General features: G+C 35.2%; 4 protein-coding genes across 4 annotated transcripts; 1 reads left to right on the forward strand and 3 right to left on the reverse strand.

Moving 5' to 3' along the window:
- Positions 1-4601: 4601 nt before the first annotated feature.
- LOC108912263 (chromatin-remodeling complex ATPase chain Iswi) lies at positions 4602-10387 on the reverse strand. The gene is made up of 6 exons (XM_018717458.2): positions 10068-10387; positions 9811-10016; positions 8784-9165; positions 7456-8471; positions 5975-6209; positions 4602-5922 (listed from the first exon to the last, which is right to left on the reverse strand). The coding sequence occupies exons 1-6, from the start codon at positions 10176-10178 to the stop codon at positions 4771-4773; spliced, it is 3102 nt and encodes a 1033-aa protein (XP_018572974.1). The 5' UTR covers positions 10179-10387; the 3' UTR covers positions 4602-4770.
- Positions 10388-11177: 790 nt separating this feature from the next.
- LOC108912271 (caltractin) lies at positions 11178-12013 on the forward strand. Its single transcript, XM_018717465.1, has 2 exons — positions 11178-11334; positions 11389-12013. Exons 1-2 carry the CDS (start codon positions 11332-11334, stop codon positions 11902-11904), a joined length of 519 nt encoding a protein of 172 aa, XP_018572981.1. The 5' UTR covers positions 11178-11331; the 3' UTR covers positions 11905-12013.
- A 651-nt stretch (positions 12014-12664) lies between these two features.
- LOC108912269 (ribose-5-phosphate isomerase) lies at positions 12665-13726 on the reverse strand. Its single transcript, XM_018717464.1, has one exon. The coding sequence runs from the start codon at positions 13567-13569 to the stop codon at positions 12823-12825; it is 747 nt and encodes a 248-aa protein (XP_018572980.1). The 5' UTR covers positions 13570-13726; the 3' UTR covers positions 12665-12822.
- Positions 13727-14032: 306 nt separating this feature from the next.
- Positions 14033-15659, reverse strand: LOC108912267 (decorin-like). Its single transcript, XM_018717462.1, has 2 exons — positions 15576-15659; positions 14033-15222 (listed from the first exon to the last, which is right to left on the reverse strand). The coding sequence occupies exons 1-2, from the start codon at positions 15592-15594 to the stop codon at positions 14120-14122; spliced, it is 1122 nt and encodes a 373-aa protein (XP_018572978.1). The 5' UTR covers positions 15595-15659; the 3' UTR covers positions 14033-14119.
- Positions 15660-16628: the final 969 nt, after the last annotated feature.

Genomic DNA, 16628 nt, shown 5'->3' on the forward strand with positions numbered 1-16628 from the left:
TCTTGATTGCGACTTAGCTTTTTGTTCATTTAACAATTTTTTTCCACCTGACTATTGAAAGCTATGAGTTACATACAAACTTTGAGTTTTTTTCAACACATTTTCTTTGATATGGGAATATTCTTGTTTCACACCTTACAAAACCAACTAGCAGTGTTGTGAATTTTTTTGTTTTTTGGCTTAAGTTTCCATCCTGAAAATGTTTTTGAATTTCACATTAATTTTTCGACATGAAACATTTCCCCGAGTCTTCGAACACTTAAATTATATTGATAGCTAGCCGTATAACATTAATTTTATTTCGAATGCTTTTTTTTTCAGAATCCATATCGACACTGTAAATATTAAGTACAGATAACTTACACACTTACCATCTAAGGAGCGTTCAAATAAAAACGTGGTCAAGTTGGTTCTGAAAATTTGGACGTAGGGCGTAGCGTATAGCAAATGAACTTAAACGTCATCTGTCAAAGCGCTTTTTAAAAAGCGTTTAAAATGGTGTTTTCTCAAGAACAAAAAGTGTTTATCATAGAGTCCTACTTTAGAAATGGACGCAAGATTGATGGAATATGGAAGTATTCTATTGAGGAATGTTTCATAGAATTTCAAAATCAATTTCCCGGCGTTGTTGAGTACAAAATGTTTCAAAGTGCAGTTCAGTGTTGTGTTAATGTTTTTCGTGAAACGGGCAGTGTAACAAGAAAAGAAGGAAGCGGCCGACAAAAAAAGCGGACTGAAGAATTAAAAGAAAATGTCCAACAAATAATGGAAAATGCGCCAAGAACTTCTGTACGTGTTTTATCACAAATGGTGGGAGTATCAGTCGGTACCTGCCACACAGTGTTAAAAAAAGCTCCTTTAATTGTTTGTTATTGTTATCACAATTATTCTTTAAAATAAAGTTATATAGTCATGAACGTTATTGAAACTGACAGCTTCTATACAGCTCGTTGAGAAATGAGGTTAAGTTGGTCGCTACAAGCTACTCCCTACGTCCAATGTGTCAGAGCCAACTTCGACCACGTTTTTATTTGAACCCTCGTTAGTTTCTCTTAGCATAGCCAGTATTGCATTGATTGAAAAATTCAAATAGAATTACAAGCGCAGGGTGGTCAAAATCAGAAAAACTGGGAAGGAAATAATATTTATTTTTCTTATTTCTTCCCGATTTTCACAAAACTATGTAGTTGAAACCAGCACAGTAACCATAACCAGTGCTATTAAAAAAAAATAGCAAATAAGCCTTATTGCCTTAAGTGTTATCCTAAGATATTATTTATCTCTCTTCTCGAAATAATAATTTTAACCCACTGAAAAACTTGGTTTTAAAGATTTTTCTTATATATGTACACTCGTCGCAAGATAAAGGTTTCCAACCTAACAGACATACTACTTTTAATGGGGCGAGCGGGTGGTCTATTAATAGGATTTTTGGGAGGCAGTAATAATAATTAAGGGTGTGTCATATTTTTTTGTGTAGGCATGTGTGTAACGACATATAACAAAAAATTGCAGGCCTGAAGTATATGCTTTATAAAAAGAGAAGAGTATACACGTTTTGAAATTATTTTGTCTTGCCACATTATTTTTCTTGTCCCCGAGAAAATTAATATTTTGAAATAAGAATGTGTGTCATATTCTGCAGAAAGAAGATAGGTAGGTCATGAAGGCAACAAAATAAAAAAATATTGTAAACTACAGTTTTATTATAACTTATACAGTTTCGGGAGGAAAAGGAAATATTTGAAGGACGTGTTCTGGAAGTGAAAATAAGTAAATAAGTTCATGACATTATGGGTCCGGAAATGTTTCCTTTTTGAGATAGATGTCGAAAGAAATTTAAAATCCGTTTTTTTCTAAATATCTCGAAAACGATTTAAGATATTACACTGCCACGGTACTATACACCAAAGCTCAGTGTAGTATCTTGAATCGTTTTCGAGATATTTAGAAAAACAGGATTTTTTTAAATTTTACATCTATCAGAAAGGAAGCATTTCCGGGCCCATAATGTTATGAACTTATATACTTATTTTGACATCATTTTATAAACAATGAAAAAACAAAACGGTCTAATAATATGTCCAATCACCATCCGAATCAATAACGGCTTGTAATCTGTTTGGCATAGATGTAACAAGGCGTCGTATATAATTCACGTCTATAGCGTTCCAAATATTTTGTATATGTTCCCAGAGCGTATCTCTATTTGGTGGAATATCGTCATACTGTTCATTCAACTGACGCATTACATAAGCCCATAAATGTTTTTTTTTTATATAAGAAGTAATTTCGATTTTGTTTCATTCCAAAATATTGATTAGAACCCGAGTTATCACGGAAATATTATTTTTGGGGGTGAACATGAGGGTTAGTTTGCATCCGTTTTAGGCTAAAAGAAAAAATATTAGTCCTTATTAACATGTATTTACCTTTTTGAGATTAACAATGGATATTGAGCATACAATAATTTAAAGAAACACACATTTACTAACGCACGCGCATTGAGAATAGCGAAGAAAATAATCTATCTTTGTCATAAGCATATGAGTTGTCCACAACTTCGGTACCATGAGTGCGACAAAGCGAACATGATTGTTTATCTTTGTCCTGGCAGTGTCGTAGTAGCTAAATAAAATTTAAAATATAAAAAGATAAATAAATTTGTGTCTAAAAAACAAACGTAAAAAAAATTCGAAGGCAACTTTTCATTATTTTAAATAATCAATCGAATAGTATAGAAAAAAAAAATTGTTTTAGTTTTGTTGCATCGTTAAAATTTACTATTAAAAATTTAAAAATGTTATCTATTTCTATGAAAAGAAAAGTTACATTTTTTAGAGTAGATTGAAAAAAAATTACAAAATTCATTTATTTTTCTACTTATGATTTTTTTAAATTTCTGAAATCTTTCCGTAACTTCCAACCTCCCTAACTCTGTTAATTTTAACAGTACAAGAAAAAGTCAAGAGGCCATTTTTATGTAGAATTGTATGCTTTCAACTTTTATAAGAAACTTCAACTGATTTCATTGCGGGCACCTATACAGTGTTCATTAATGGCATATAGAAAAAAAACAGGCCCATTCTGTGGCTAAAATTAAGTAAATTTTGTTACACACACGTAGGCTCTTAAGGCCGCCGTTTCCGAGCTGCAGGGTTTTCAAAATTTAAAAAAAAATTAAAATTTTTAATTTTCTTAAATCCATTCAATCTAACTATTCGTAAGTAGGTAGTAGACGTTTCACAAGATTTATTAACTAGGATGAATCGATTTTTCTATTGTTGTAAATGCAACTCTTTTAACAGAAACAAGATAATAAAAAATCCATACGGGGTCTGCTATAAGAGTTTGCCGATTAGTCCCATTAAAAAAATGCCAATTTGCCTCATTTTTGTACAAAACTCGTAATATGTCAGATCAAACGAGTTTAATGGGAACGCCCCATATAGACAAGCGGATAAGCCGTCATATTTCAAACAAAATACGATTCAGATTGGAAACCTTCTTGCGTCGAGTGTACATAAAAACGGATTTCTTTAAGAGGTAAAAAGGTTTCAAAAATTGTAGACAAATTAATTAAACGTAATAAACGAAATGTATGTCAGCTTTAAACATAATACAAACCCGTTAGCAAGGCTAGTTGATAAACTTTGTATTAAATATCTGTAAATATATTAAACCCTAGTCAGAAATTAGTAAATATGATTTTGTGTCGGTGGACAATTTTATGCATTTTTTCAATGTATATCCATAAATAACTATCGTAAAACTTTATAAAAATAAAAAGTATATTATTTTTTATTGGTTTATTTATCGAGAAAATGTAACTAATTCGCTTTCGCTTTAACTGTCCTGGGAAATCCAATAGTAAATTAAAATCAATTCCGACCTAGTCCTTCTAGTCACTATTGATCCCTAATTTGCTGCGTTATGAATAAGCGGCGTCGTATTTTACAAATTTCTTTACACCAAAAAGTAATTTGAGTTTCAAACTAACTTCATTTTATAGAAAAACTACGTTAAAATGGGGGAAAGTCCGTTATTTAGGCATTAATTCATAATTAGACAAACTGTGTAATAAAATCTATAGAAATGCATTGGTGGTTGCCTATTTGCCATAGAACACTTAAATATCCACAACTTTTAGCATTAGAGACTTAATTTCTTTCACCCTCGTTATTTGTCGTCGGTTATAACCAGAAATTTTGGAATATTTTAAATTTTCGTGCAAGTCAACTATCCCAGATTTTCCCAGTTTCCCAGATCAGTACATACCCAGAGCCAAGATCCTCTAAAGCAGGGGTCGGCAAGTAATTTTAGGTGGGGTCCGGATACATTTGAAAATTTTTAACGAGGTCCAGAAAAAAAATTCACATTTCTTATTTTTTATTTTAATTTGGACTCAAATTTAATCTGCTTACTAACCATTAAGAACTCAAAACACACAATTGTAAAATACTAGAAAAAATAATAAGATTGGCACTTAAACATAAAAAACATTTTTTAAATAATTTATTTGAGCAATTTATACTTTAAAAAAATTTTTGGCGGTCCAGTATTGTACCTTCCGCGGTCCGGACCTGGACCACGGTCCGCCAGTTACCGACCCTTGCTCTAAAGAAATAAACAAATCTTTTTGGTTTCATTTACTGCACTTTAATAACGCACAGGAATTACAAAGTATTACACATCTAAAACTCCAAAACGAACCGATTCCATTCATCCAATTTATAAATTACTCGTAAAAAACTTAAAAAAACACGGATCTCATTTCTTCTTCTTCTTCTTCTCGACGCCCCCGCCGGCGCTGTCGTTCTTCCTCTTCTGCGAGGACTTCGAGGGTACCTGAGTGGGCGTTCCCGCCACCGACGACGATTTGGACGCCTTCTTCTTCTTCTCGTTCCTCTCCCTCTCCTCCAGTTCTGCATTCTCCCTCTCGATCAATGTGATCAGCGTGTTGCACCTCCTCTGCAGCTCCATGGCCGTCCTGGACTTCAGGAACCAGTCGAATCTGAACTGGGGGGAGGCCCGCACCGCCGCCCTCAGCTCCTCGTACACGTTCTCCCTGTCAAAGCCCAACTTGTGCAGCATGCACACGAGGAACCTGTCCTCGTCCTCCATGTAGTTCTTGCCCTTGTTCGTGCCATAGGATATCCTCAGCTGGTGGAAGGGGGCACGGTACCGCGCCATCTTCGCATCCAGGGCGCGTTTAATGCTCGCCCGCCTTTGGATCTTCGCCTCGCCCCTCTCAATCTGCGCCATTATCCTGTCAATGTCCTGAAGCTCGTGGCACCGCTCCCAAAACACCGCCGAGTATTCCATTACTTCCTCTGGCGTCTTGCCCTCAACGTCTTTGGCGATGTTCTCGATGTCGTCCCTGCCGTATTTCTCGTTCGCCTTTATGAACTGGTTGAAGTCCCTCTTGCTCCAGTTGGTGAAACCATGCGTCAGCAACGTTTCTTTCTCTTGTTGTTCCTCTTCAGTCAACGGTTCCGACTCGTCAATTTTCCGCTGCTCCTCCTTTTGCTGTTTCGAGGCATCGGGGCCCAGTTCCAAGTTTTTCGGCACTTTGTAACCTAGGGACTTTCTGTAGTAATAAATCTCTTGGTCAAGTAGTTCGAATAGCCTGGGAGGGAAGAATTGGAAGTCCTGCACAATGGGTTGTTTGGGAGGTCGCGGGGCCTTAGGGGCTTTTGGTTCCGACACCCTCAGCGCCTCCCTGAAGTAGGCATCGACAGCGTAGTTCGCTTTCCGCTCGCGTTTTGGCGGTTCGATCCAGGTGTTTAGGCCAATGGTTTTCTGCTTCTCGCGGTAGTCCTCTCCCTCGAACTGATACACGGATTCGGTCGGGGTGTCCACCGTGAAGTTGCGGAGGGAGGATTCTCCCATGGTTTCCATTTTTTGGGCGAGTTGTGCTGTCTACAACGAAAAACAGGTTAAATCAGTGGTAAAAGTGTGACAATGTCTTTACCTTCATCTCGCCCTTGTGTAAGATGGTGTCGATATCCTCGTCCGTGATCTCTGAATCCTTGGAAGCGAAGACGTGGTTGGCACCGTGCCGGATCATGCTCAACATTTCGTCCTTGTTAAGCGACTGGGACTTGGAATCTGCCAATCGTCCTTGTTGAATGACCAACTTATCCAGTCTCAATTTAATTTCGGCTCGTTCCACAATCTTCTCTTCCACGGTGTTTTCAGTGATAAATCTGTAAACGTTAAGGCAATGTAGAAGAAAAAAATAAGTTTAAGGCTGTTTGCCATTGTAAAACGTACAGAGTGGGATAACTTCAACACTTTCGAAAAATTATTTGCATCCTCCGGAAGATGTAGACAAAAAGTAGTTCAAATGTCTCGAGATAAAATTTCAAAAAGAGTTAGGTTAATTTTTTTATCTTATAATAGCGTTTGAACTCTAAAATGATATTCTTAATAGTAGACCAAGCAAATTAAATTTTTACTCGAAAAAAGTCCTATGAGCGAGATTATTGTAAAATTGTCTAAAGGAACATATTACAAGACATCTCTCGTCTCGTGAGTCAGAAACTTTTATTAGCTAACTTTTCTTTTTCTATTTAAACAAATAAGTGAGGAAAACAGTTTTTTCACTTTGCAGGGAAAACCATCAATTTTAGCGAAAAGTGACTCTCAGACAGCTTGTAGGGAGTAAAATTATCTACAAAATGAGACTTGTTAAATTAAAATCGGTTAATAAACAAAATACTTATTGCAAAAAAAAAGAAAAGTGACCATTTTTTAATTTGTTTATAACTATCGCATTTATTGTTAATATTTTATAAAACCTATGACAAGTTGAGGGTTTTGTCATACTTTAAAAGTGTGCCAAAAGTGGGCACTGTAGGTGCAATAGTTTTTGCACAATTCAATTTGTTTATAACGGAGGCTCCAAAAGTTATGAACTTTAAGCCTCTGTACAATGTTATTCAAATTGTTTATAAGCGAAAAACGCACTGATTTTTAATGCACAATTTGAGAATGTTAATGTCAAAAAACCGGTGATATTTTTTAATAGGTCGCTTAATTACGTCTTTAAGATTACAATGACGCTTTGAAAATCAAGTTTGGTTGAAAATTAACGCCTGTACAGAGGCTTAAAGAGTCACTTTTCGCTAAAATTGATGGTTTTCCCTGCAAAGTGAAAAAACTGTTTTCCTCACTTATTTGTTTAAATAGAAAAGTTAGCTAATAAAAGTTTTTGACTCACGAGATGTGACAATTTTACAATAATCTCGCAGATAGGACTTTTTTCGAGTTTCTCTTTTATTTTCGCTAATTTTCATGGAAACTTAAACATTCACTTCTATAGGAAATAGGCAACCAGCAATACATCTCTATAATTTTATAACAAATTGAGATTTTTGAACTACCTTTTCCTATTTCTTCAGGAAACACTAGAAATACCGTAACGGACCCACCCCATACGATAATGCATACCTAAAAACACGAACTTGCTTCTTCTGCCCGATCCTGTGTGCCCTGTCCATTGCCTGAAGGTCCATCTGCGGGTTCCAGTCCGAATCGTAGATGATAACCACATCCGCGGTTGCCAAGTTTATCCCCAGACCGCCGGCTCTCGTCGACAGCATAAAAATGAATTTACTGCTCCCGTCCTCGTTATACTCGTTGATCTGCCTCTGACGGTCCTCGTGCGGCGTCTGCCCGTCCAACCGGCAGTACTGGTACTGCCTCCAGTGGCAGTAATCTTCCAGGATGTCCAACATACGGGTCATTTGGGAGAAAATAAGCACCCGAGAGTCCTGCTCCTTCAGCCTGGGCAGCAGCTTATCCAGGAGGACCAATTTGCCGCAGTTGTAGACGAGGTGCTCGTCAGTGGTATAGGGCGGGCCGGGTTCCGCTCCATCGAACAGGTACGGGTGGTTCGTGCACTTCCTCAGCTGCATGAGGATGTTCTGCAGCCTCATCTTCTCCACTTTGCCGGCCCCATTTACGATATCGATGTCCTTCATGAGGACCTTCGTGTACCACTCGCGCTGCATCTTGCTCAGGCCGACGTACACTTTTAGTTCTTTCTTCGGTTTCAGTTTCTTCTCCACCTCCGACTTCAGCCTCCTGAGGAGGAAGGGCTTCAGGACGGCGTGTAGACGTTCCACCAGCTGGTTGTCGCCCAGGCACTGGTTGGTGTTGAACCAGGCGTCAAAGTCGTCGGATGAATTGAAGACATCCGGCAGGAGGAAGTTGAGCAACGCCCAGAGCTCGTGGAGGTTGTTCTGTAAGGGGGTGCCGGTGAGAAGGAGGCGATTCGTAGTTTTGAATTCCCTGAGGATCTCGGAGAGCTTGGATTTTTCGTTTTTTATGCGGTGCGCCTCGTCGATGACCATGTACCGCCAGTTGAACTTCTTGAATACGGATTTTTCCTTGATGCACATCTCGTAAGAGGTGACGCATACGTCCCATTCGCCGGGCATAAGAACGTCTCTTATAAAAGCGCTCTAGAATAATTATTTAAAATTAATATAATAAATCAGTTATTTTGTTCACGTTGGCAATTAAATTTTGGTAAAATTAAAAATCAATCAGTCTTCTCCATAAGATCATGACTACGTTAAAATATAACATTAACATTGTGTTTCGCCGGTTGATGATTGGTGTAATTTTTCACAAGATTTTATTCAATAAATCAGCAACTGCATTATAAACGCAATGGTTTGTTATAGTTCTCGGGGAATAAACCGTAATAATTTATTACAAAAAAAAACTGTAACTCACAACACAAAACTGAAAAAATTAATCTTTTAACTCACCCTTGCTTCTTGATCACCAATTAGGCATACCGCCCTGAGAGTGGGGCACCACTTCTTGAACTCGTTCATCCAGTTGGACAAAGTAGATTTTGGAACAATCACAATATGCGGACCGGGAGTACTTTTGTAGTGCTTCATGAAACCGAGCAAGGAGATGGTCTGCAGAGTTTTACCCAATCCCATCTCATCGGCGAGTATACCGTTAATGCCGTTCTCATAAAGAGATATCATCCAATTTAAACCGCGAATTTGGTAATCACGCATCTCTCCGTTCTTGATGTAAACAGGAGATGTATCAAATCTTATAGTAGGCTTGCATTTTTGGTTGGTTTCTGCGAGCAACTCCTCGTCTTCCTCTTGTTCTGTCTTTCGATGTCGATGACTGTCGTGGAAAGTGATTATTATTAGTAAATAAAGCTATTCGGAAAAATCATTAAGGTGACCATATTCCTGGCCGAGACATAGTGAAATTTCTGGCGTTTTTAGGTACTGAAATCTTTAAAAGTAAAACGTGTAGAACAAAAATAAGCACAGAAATAAAATCCTTAATGTTTTGTTTATTCATTGTTACCATTTAAATTTACTCAAATAAAATAATAACTAAAAAAAAAGCGTATGTAAAACATGCGTTTGCTGTTATTCTAACCCCACATTTTAAGAATTATTTTCACATACTTATAAATAAAAGTAAACAATTTTATATGTAGGACTAAGCAAGTAAATGTTATAAGAATATTTACATGTGGAATTATGTATAAAAAAGTTAGTATTTTCGTAGATTTCAGTACCTAAAACCTTGATGGTTTGATCGTTTTTTGCACCAGTTTATTCGTTTTATTGCGGCGTCTTTGAAAATAACCAGATGGCATGACATAACATTCCTATTATTTGATAAGCTTTAGATTATTCAGTTATTAAATGTTTGAAATTATTTGTCTTTGCGGAAAACACTATTTAAAGAATATGGGGCTCTTAATTAAACTTATGCGAGACGTTAAAAGGATGCCCCAAACAAAGTATTACTTACTCTGGTATAACTTCTTCTTTTTTTTCTTTTCTTGGTCGTCCAGATTTCGGTTTAGTGGGCGTTTTGGCCTGATTCATAAAGTGAGAAAATATTTCGGTTTGTTTCAGTAAGTAGTCAAATCGCTTGCCTCTATCTGCTTCAACTTTGGTATCAAAGTCTTCTCCTTTTGATGTGGCGTCAGAAGAAGATTCATTTTGTCCCAATTCCTTAAATTTATACATCTATGCAAAATTGTTAAGAAATAATTTTATTTCTACCTGAACATCCATAACACTCGTAGATGTTTCGCCGGTATCACAGAGACCTGCGGTATCAGCTGTGTCTACCGTTTCTACGGCATCTTCTGGTTGTGCTTCTGGTTTAGACATTTTTCTGATGGATTACCACTGGATAAGATGCAATTTTACGTTATTAAAATTCAGCTAGACAATATATATTATTGTAAGTTAATCTTTATAATTTACAATTTATTCACTAAAAAACTTCCCGGGAATTATCTTGGACGCTTCAACTTTTCTGCTAAACAAACTATAATAATTATGTATTGGCTTTGACGAACAGACCACAGATTACTGAACTACTACAACAGACCTTGAATGTTGAATGGAATGAATAATGATTGATACTTCCATAGAACCATAATTCATATACAGATAGAATGAACACAAGGGAAAACATAAAGCAGCATTGAAAAACTATTAATATTAGAATTCCAAGACGTAAGCCAACCACATGATAGCACTGTAAACTTACTATCTAGATAGGTATATGATTGTCATAAAGAAAACGAAATCGAAAAAACTGGCACAGTCAAAAACTGGCACAGTGCACACAAGTGCACAGTCAAAGATATCGATTCATTTTTTAAGCTTAAATTAATTACTATGTGCAATACAGAAAATTGTAGTCAATAAATTGGTGACAACAAATTCATGTAAGAAATTGTAAAAATAGGACTAAATTAAATTTTTCAATTTCTTAATTATTTCTTAGTAGAGGACACCCTGTGTATATGTACTAACCTACTTAAATATTAAAACAACATTTTAGGTCCTTTTCAATAAAAGCGGGTTAAAAAAAGCTACCTTTTTCATAAAATTGGACGCACAATAAACGCTGCTGTTTTCGACTTCATGACGTTTTTTGCAAATTGAAAGAAACTGGTTAGTGATTTACTAATTATTGTAGTTAGAAAAAAATAGGACAAGATGTTAAGGAGGAAAGTTATTCCAGGTTTATGTGAAATATGTAATCACTAATCAGAAATAAATATTGTGGTTTAAGTTACAAGTGGTTGTGAATATTCTGAATTTGAGGATGTCTTGTTTCTATCATTAGTGTTCTGCTTTCTGCTGTTCTGTGTACATTTGTTCTGTGTTTTGTGACTCTGTGGTGACGTAAGATTTGTTTATGTACGTACATTTCCATAGCATTTAAATTTGAAAATAAAGCAAGAAACAAGGGACATTAATATCATTTATACCAGTATTGATCAATCGAAGTCAAAATATAACTGAAATAATGGTAAAAATTTGTTTAAATATACACTCAGATTTTCCATTTTTTTTTATTTTCTAGGCTACAACAGGAACTTTAAAAAAATCCGCTAGTAGTGCTCCTAGGAAAAAGTCTGGTCCAAAATTCGAGTTGAGCGAAGAGCAAAAAACTGATATCAGGGAGGCGTTTGATTTATTCGACAACGAAGGAATTGGCAAAATAGATGCTAAGGATCTAAAAGTAGCTATAAGGGCACTTGGATTTGAACCTAAAAAAGAAGAAATCAAGAAGATGATAGCTGACATTGACAAAGATGGAACAGGGAAAATTTCATTCGATGATTTTCTTGAACTCATGTCGATCAAGATGGCTGAGAAAGACTCGAAAGAAGAAATAATGAAAGCATTCCGTTTGTTTGATGATGACGAGACAGGAAAAATTAGTTTTAAAAATCTGAAGCGAGTCGCTAAGGAATTAGGAGAGAATTTAACTGATGAAGAATTGCAGGAAATGATTGATGAGGCAGATAGAGATGGAGATGGAGAAATTAATCAAGAGGAATTTCTTAGAATTATGAAGAAAACTAGTTTATACTAAAATATTACGTGTAGAATGTTTTGATATTAATGTACTATTTATATTTTGTAAACTATGTGGAGAATTTATGCCTCTGTGTATCAAATAAAGTCGGTGTTTTACAGTGTGACTCAATAAGGACCAGGATACTTCTCTAAAATTTTTTAAAGTGCACAATTTAAATGATTTTTTTTTTATACAGTTGTGACCCATTTTAAATTCGAGTTTTTAAAGTCTATTTAATATTTTATATAAATATATTACATACTGATGGAATTTAATAAACATTTTATTTGTTTATTAAAATAAAACGGATTAATTTAGTTTTGCAATTAGTACCTATTTCTTTACAAAAACCTCATAGGAACCCAATTAGAGTGTTTGACATTTAGCATTTAAAAACAAAATTGCAAGTAGGCTTTGATAACTGAAAATAAATTCAAATCTTATGTAGGTAGCGTAATATTTTTTAGTCAAAAAAAAAAAAAACAATCAAATTGAATACATTTTTTTACCAGGGTGTTTCTTTTTGAAATGGATCACATAATGTAAATACATAGCGACCATTTGGATATATTTGCAGAATTGGTTCCAATGATCAAGTTGGCACTTCATGGCCTGCTACGATTTTTTTTAGATCAGTAGGGGGACCTCTTAGATCAGTGTTCTTGTCTTAACAACCCACACTATACATGAAATTTGTTTAAAAATTTACCATTATTTAAATATTTATATTTTAATTTATATTTTCAAAGGTGTGGGAAGATAAAAAAAATTATGTTCTGGAAAATATATTTAAGTACAAATATAAAAAAAATCATGTATGCGTTACAACTGTACAGCTAACTTTTAGACTTAACTTTTAAGTCCTAATAATAATGAAAACCATGAATATGTTTATTTGTTATGTAGTTACGCTTTCTCTTTCATTCTTGAAATTTATTCTTGTACTTTCACAGATCCATCGGTCATTCCAAAATAAGCTTTAGAGGCCATGTTTATAAAAAGTCCAGTTTCGACAACTCCAGGGATCGATAACAGTTCACTATTAATTTTATTCCAATCTACATTTTGATTATATTCTTTCCAATCTAAAATAAAATTCCCATTATCAGTAACTACTGGCCCAGCCTTTAAGACAGCCATTCTTAGGTCGACTGTACCCCCATGTAGTTTTTGAATTCTATTCTGGATAGGAACATACGCCATTGGCGAAACTTCTACTGGAATACCTTTTTTGTATTGGTCGCCAAGTTTTTGAGAATTTTTGGAATAATCTGCAACAATGATTAATTTTTTCGAGCAACTTGCTACGATTTTTTCTTGAAGTAAACAGCCCCCGCCTCCTTTGATTAAGTTGAGGTTAGAATCCACTTCGTCGGCTCCATCAATGCAAACATCTAATTCCGGATTTATATCTAAATCTGTTAAAGGCAGTTTATGCTTTATAATAAGTTGTCTTGCTTGAAAAGAGGTAGGTACGCATTTTACCTGTAACTTTTCTTTTTCGACTCTCTCGGCTAACCTTTCTATTGCATAAACAACAGTAGATCCACTTCCAATACCAACTAAATTACCAGAATTCACATGTAAATCCACTGCACGATGGGCAGCTAATTTTTTAGCTTCTGTTATGGTCGTCATAGTTGAGTACTTCTTTAAAGTGTTACTCATTCGAGCAATCATTAAGTTAAGTCTTCAGTGTGTATGGCGGCGTAGTTTTGAATGGTTTGTATGACGATTTAATGACATGCGCAGATTACGCAACCTTTTAGACATTTTTTTGATTTTTTTAAAGCAATTTGATAATTTAAGCGGTACGTCGTTTGCATGTTGAAATAAAAAAAAGTTTATTATACCTAATATAACTACTGATAAATGATAATGTATAATTTATCTCATAATTTTACTTTAACGATATTACCAATAAAGATAACTGATAACACATGTACCATGTACCATGTACCTATCTAATTGTCAAACAAACATTTTAAAACCCCAACAAACACAAATTTGCATTAAGAAAAATTGTGTAGTTAGGTTAGGTACCTGTATCGGCGTATGGGCATTAGTTGGGAAGGTAATAAGGTATATTTTTGTTTAATTCGAATCTGACCTCAGAATTACTCCATCATGTCAGGTTTTCAGGTCAGGTGTAATTTATTTTATTTTTTTTAATATTTGCTAAAACATCATAGCTTCGTAATTACATTTTGATATGAGTGCGGGACATCCTTTAACAGACGTTTATCTGATTTTTTGACTCCTCTTGAACCTTTGTCAGGAAAAAGTCAAAAGGAATCGAATTGGTTACAGCACTTTCTATACAGGCTACTCCATTAACGTTCTGAAGGTGATACCGCCCTCGGTTGGTAACTATTTCGACCCCCTTGCCCTTAAAATACTGTATGACATTAACGAGTAGCTGACACGAGAAAATGTTATCCTCTATATGTAGAAATCTGATGCTGGGAGCGTTTGAATATATTCCGTTCGAATCCAGGTAATAAATATCGTTACCGCTCAAATCCAATTTAGTTAGATGAAGTAGTGGTAACAAATCGGTGCCGTCAAACTCTTTAATGGAATTATTCGCTAAAATTAAAGCATTCAGTTCTCTTAATCCTGAAAAAGTGCCTAGAGAGAACCTAGTCAATTTGTTGTCCGCCAAGTTCAGCAAACGCAAGTTGTTTAAATCTTTGAACAGGCCTAACGGCAGGTGACACAAGCGGTTATTCTGCAGCTCCAAGTACTCTAGACTTTCCAACCCCGCGAACGCGTTTGCATGAACGGTTTTTATATAGTTGTTGTCCAGGTTCAACGTTAATAACGTTAACACGCCTTCGAATGCGTTTCCTGGCAGTTCTCTGATTACATTATGAGACAGAATAATACTGTTGACTTCCACATCATTTACAAATCCTGGATTTAATTTTGCCATATGGTTGTTATCTAAATGTAGCTGAAAGAGTTGCCTCAGGCCAGCGAAGGCGTTTCTTGATATGCTCGTGATCTTGTTGTTCTGTAAATAAATATACTGAACGTTTCCGAAAATTGAGAATGCCTTCGAGGAAACCGACTCCACCCCGCTGTTAGACACGTTTAGTGATATCAGGCTGTTTTCATATGTAAATGTCTGTTGGGAGAATATCTTAATGTCGCAGTTTTCGCATTGTAGATGGTAATTTCCGTAGAATATCCGCGGGAAAACGTTTTTGACGAATTTGCAGTGGTAGGAGCGTTGGTCATTTTTGTAATCGCACTGAGGCTGGCTTACAGCTGAATATACTTCCAATGTTATCGCTGCTAGTCCAATTAAAAGTGCAAATATCTTCATATCTGTAATAAAAGTGATTAGGTACTATTAATATAAGACACTAGGAAACTTTACTAACAATAATTTCTAATGGTAATTCTCTTTAGTCTCGTGGAAAAAAATATATGATGGATAAGTTTATCGACTCCAATATAATTTAAATAAAATATAGAGAATAAAATTATTCTCCCATTAAAATGATCCTGCTATGTCTTCACAGAATCTGAACCGCATTGACTAGGTACCTACATATTTTTATGAAAAATACTGTAAAAGAGTAATATTTTCCTTGAAAAAAAAAAAAAAAAAAACGATGTAATCGTAATTATCTACAGTTTCTGATTATTATTTTACATATTAACAGATTTTTACTTACTTAATAAGGACTGATTCATACGACCGACCACACTTATTTGTTTTTCTAAACAACGACTTTATGGAACCGATACATAATTAATCGACTGACAGGGTTAATGCAATGTAAATTTTCAGAATAGGACTATATTCAAATTTTAATTTAAATAATGTCAATGCCATAACCTGTTTTATTTATTCGTCGGCAGCTTGAATTGTTTAAAACGAGTTGTTTCTATTTTATTTAGTCGTTAAATTTACAGAAATTTTTTTGGTAGCGTCATAATTGATCTACTTATATAGTTTCTGGATATTCCTAAGTAAACACACATATTTGTTCAAAAAGGGTAGATACATTTATTTTAATTTATGTTTAATTTACTTTAGGAACATAACTTTCTACTTCTATGTAAACATCCTAATGTATGTATGTATCTCTACGTCAGATATCGAAAGGTATAAACTTGTACATTTCCAAAGCAAAACACCTTTTTCATCCTTTGCCGAGCATCGAAAGTATTATCAAATTGAGTATTACAATTATAATTCAGCAGGAGTGCTGGGCATTTCTTGAAAGTGACAGTCGAATATTAAGTTAGCAGATAAGCTTCATCTTGGAGCACGGTCACGTACCTTGTTCTTATTTAACCCCCCGAAGGATTAGTTGTACGGTGGTTCAGTTAACATAATCGATTTCTTATATCGAATGGGAAATAGTTTAAATTAATAGTAGCAAAAATTGTCGTCATTGAGATTTTTAAAAGGGTGAGTTTAGTAATGTCTAAAGTTTTGCGCACCCTTATACACAATTTACATTATATGTATTGTTCGTGTGACTTATTCGACAATACTTTTCAAATGGGAGATAATCCGCTATGTTTGACCACCCTGTTTGCAGGTAGCGCTGAAGAATACTCAAGTGTTTAACTTGTATGTCGGGGTTAAAACAATAAAAACCTCCCGAGCGGTTCCAGCGTTTGTAATATTACAAATTTATGCCGGTAAGTAGTACTGAATATCGGACGAGGAAAGAAGGAATATTGCGGTGGCGTTATCTTTAAGTAATAGTTCTTCG

The sequence above is a fragment of the Anoplophora glabripennis genome, unplaced genomic scaffold, assembly GCF_000390285.2.
Source record: "Anoplophora glabripennis isolate ALB-LARVAE unplaced genomic scaffold, Agla_2.0 scaffold183, whole genome shotgun sequence".
NCBI lineage: Eukaryota > Metazoa > Arthropoda > Insecta > Coleoptera > Cerambycidae > Anoplophora > Anoplophora glabripennis.

Coding starts and splice junctions, on each gene's coding strand:
- LOC108912269 (XM_018717464.1), bottom strand. CDS start 13,569: ATGATTGCTCGAATGAGTAACACTTTAAAGAAGTACTCAACTATGACG.
- LOC108912263 (XM_018717458.2), bottom strand. CDS start 10,178: ATGTCTAAACCAGAAGCACAACCAGAAGATGCCGTAGAAACGGTAGAC. Junction 10,017..10,067: donor CGAGTGTTATGGATGTTCAG/GTAGAAATAAAA, acceptor TATAAATTTAAG/GAATTGGGACAAAATGAATC. Junction 5,923..5,974: donor TACACAAGGGCGAGATGAAG/GTAAAGACATTG, acceptor TTTTCGTTGTAG/ACAGCACAACTCGCCCAAAA.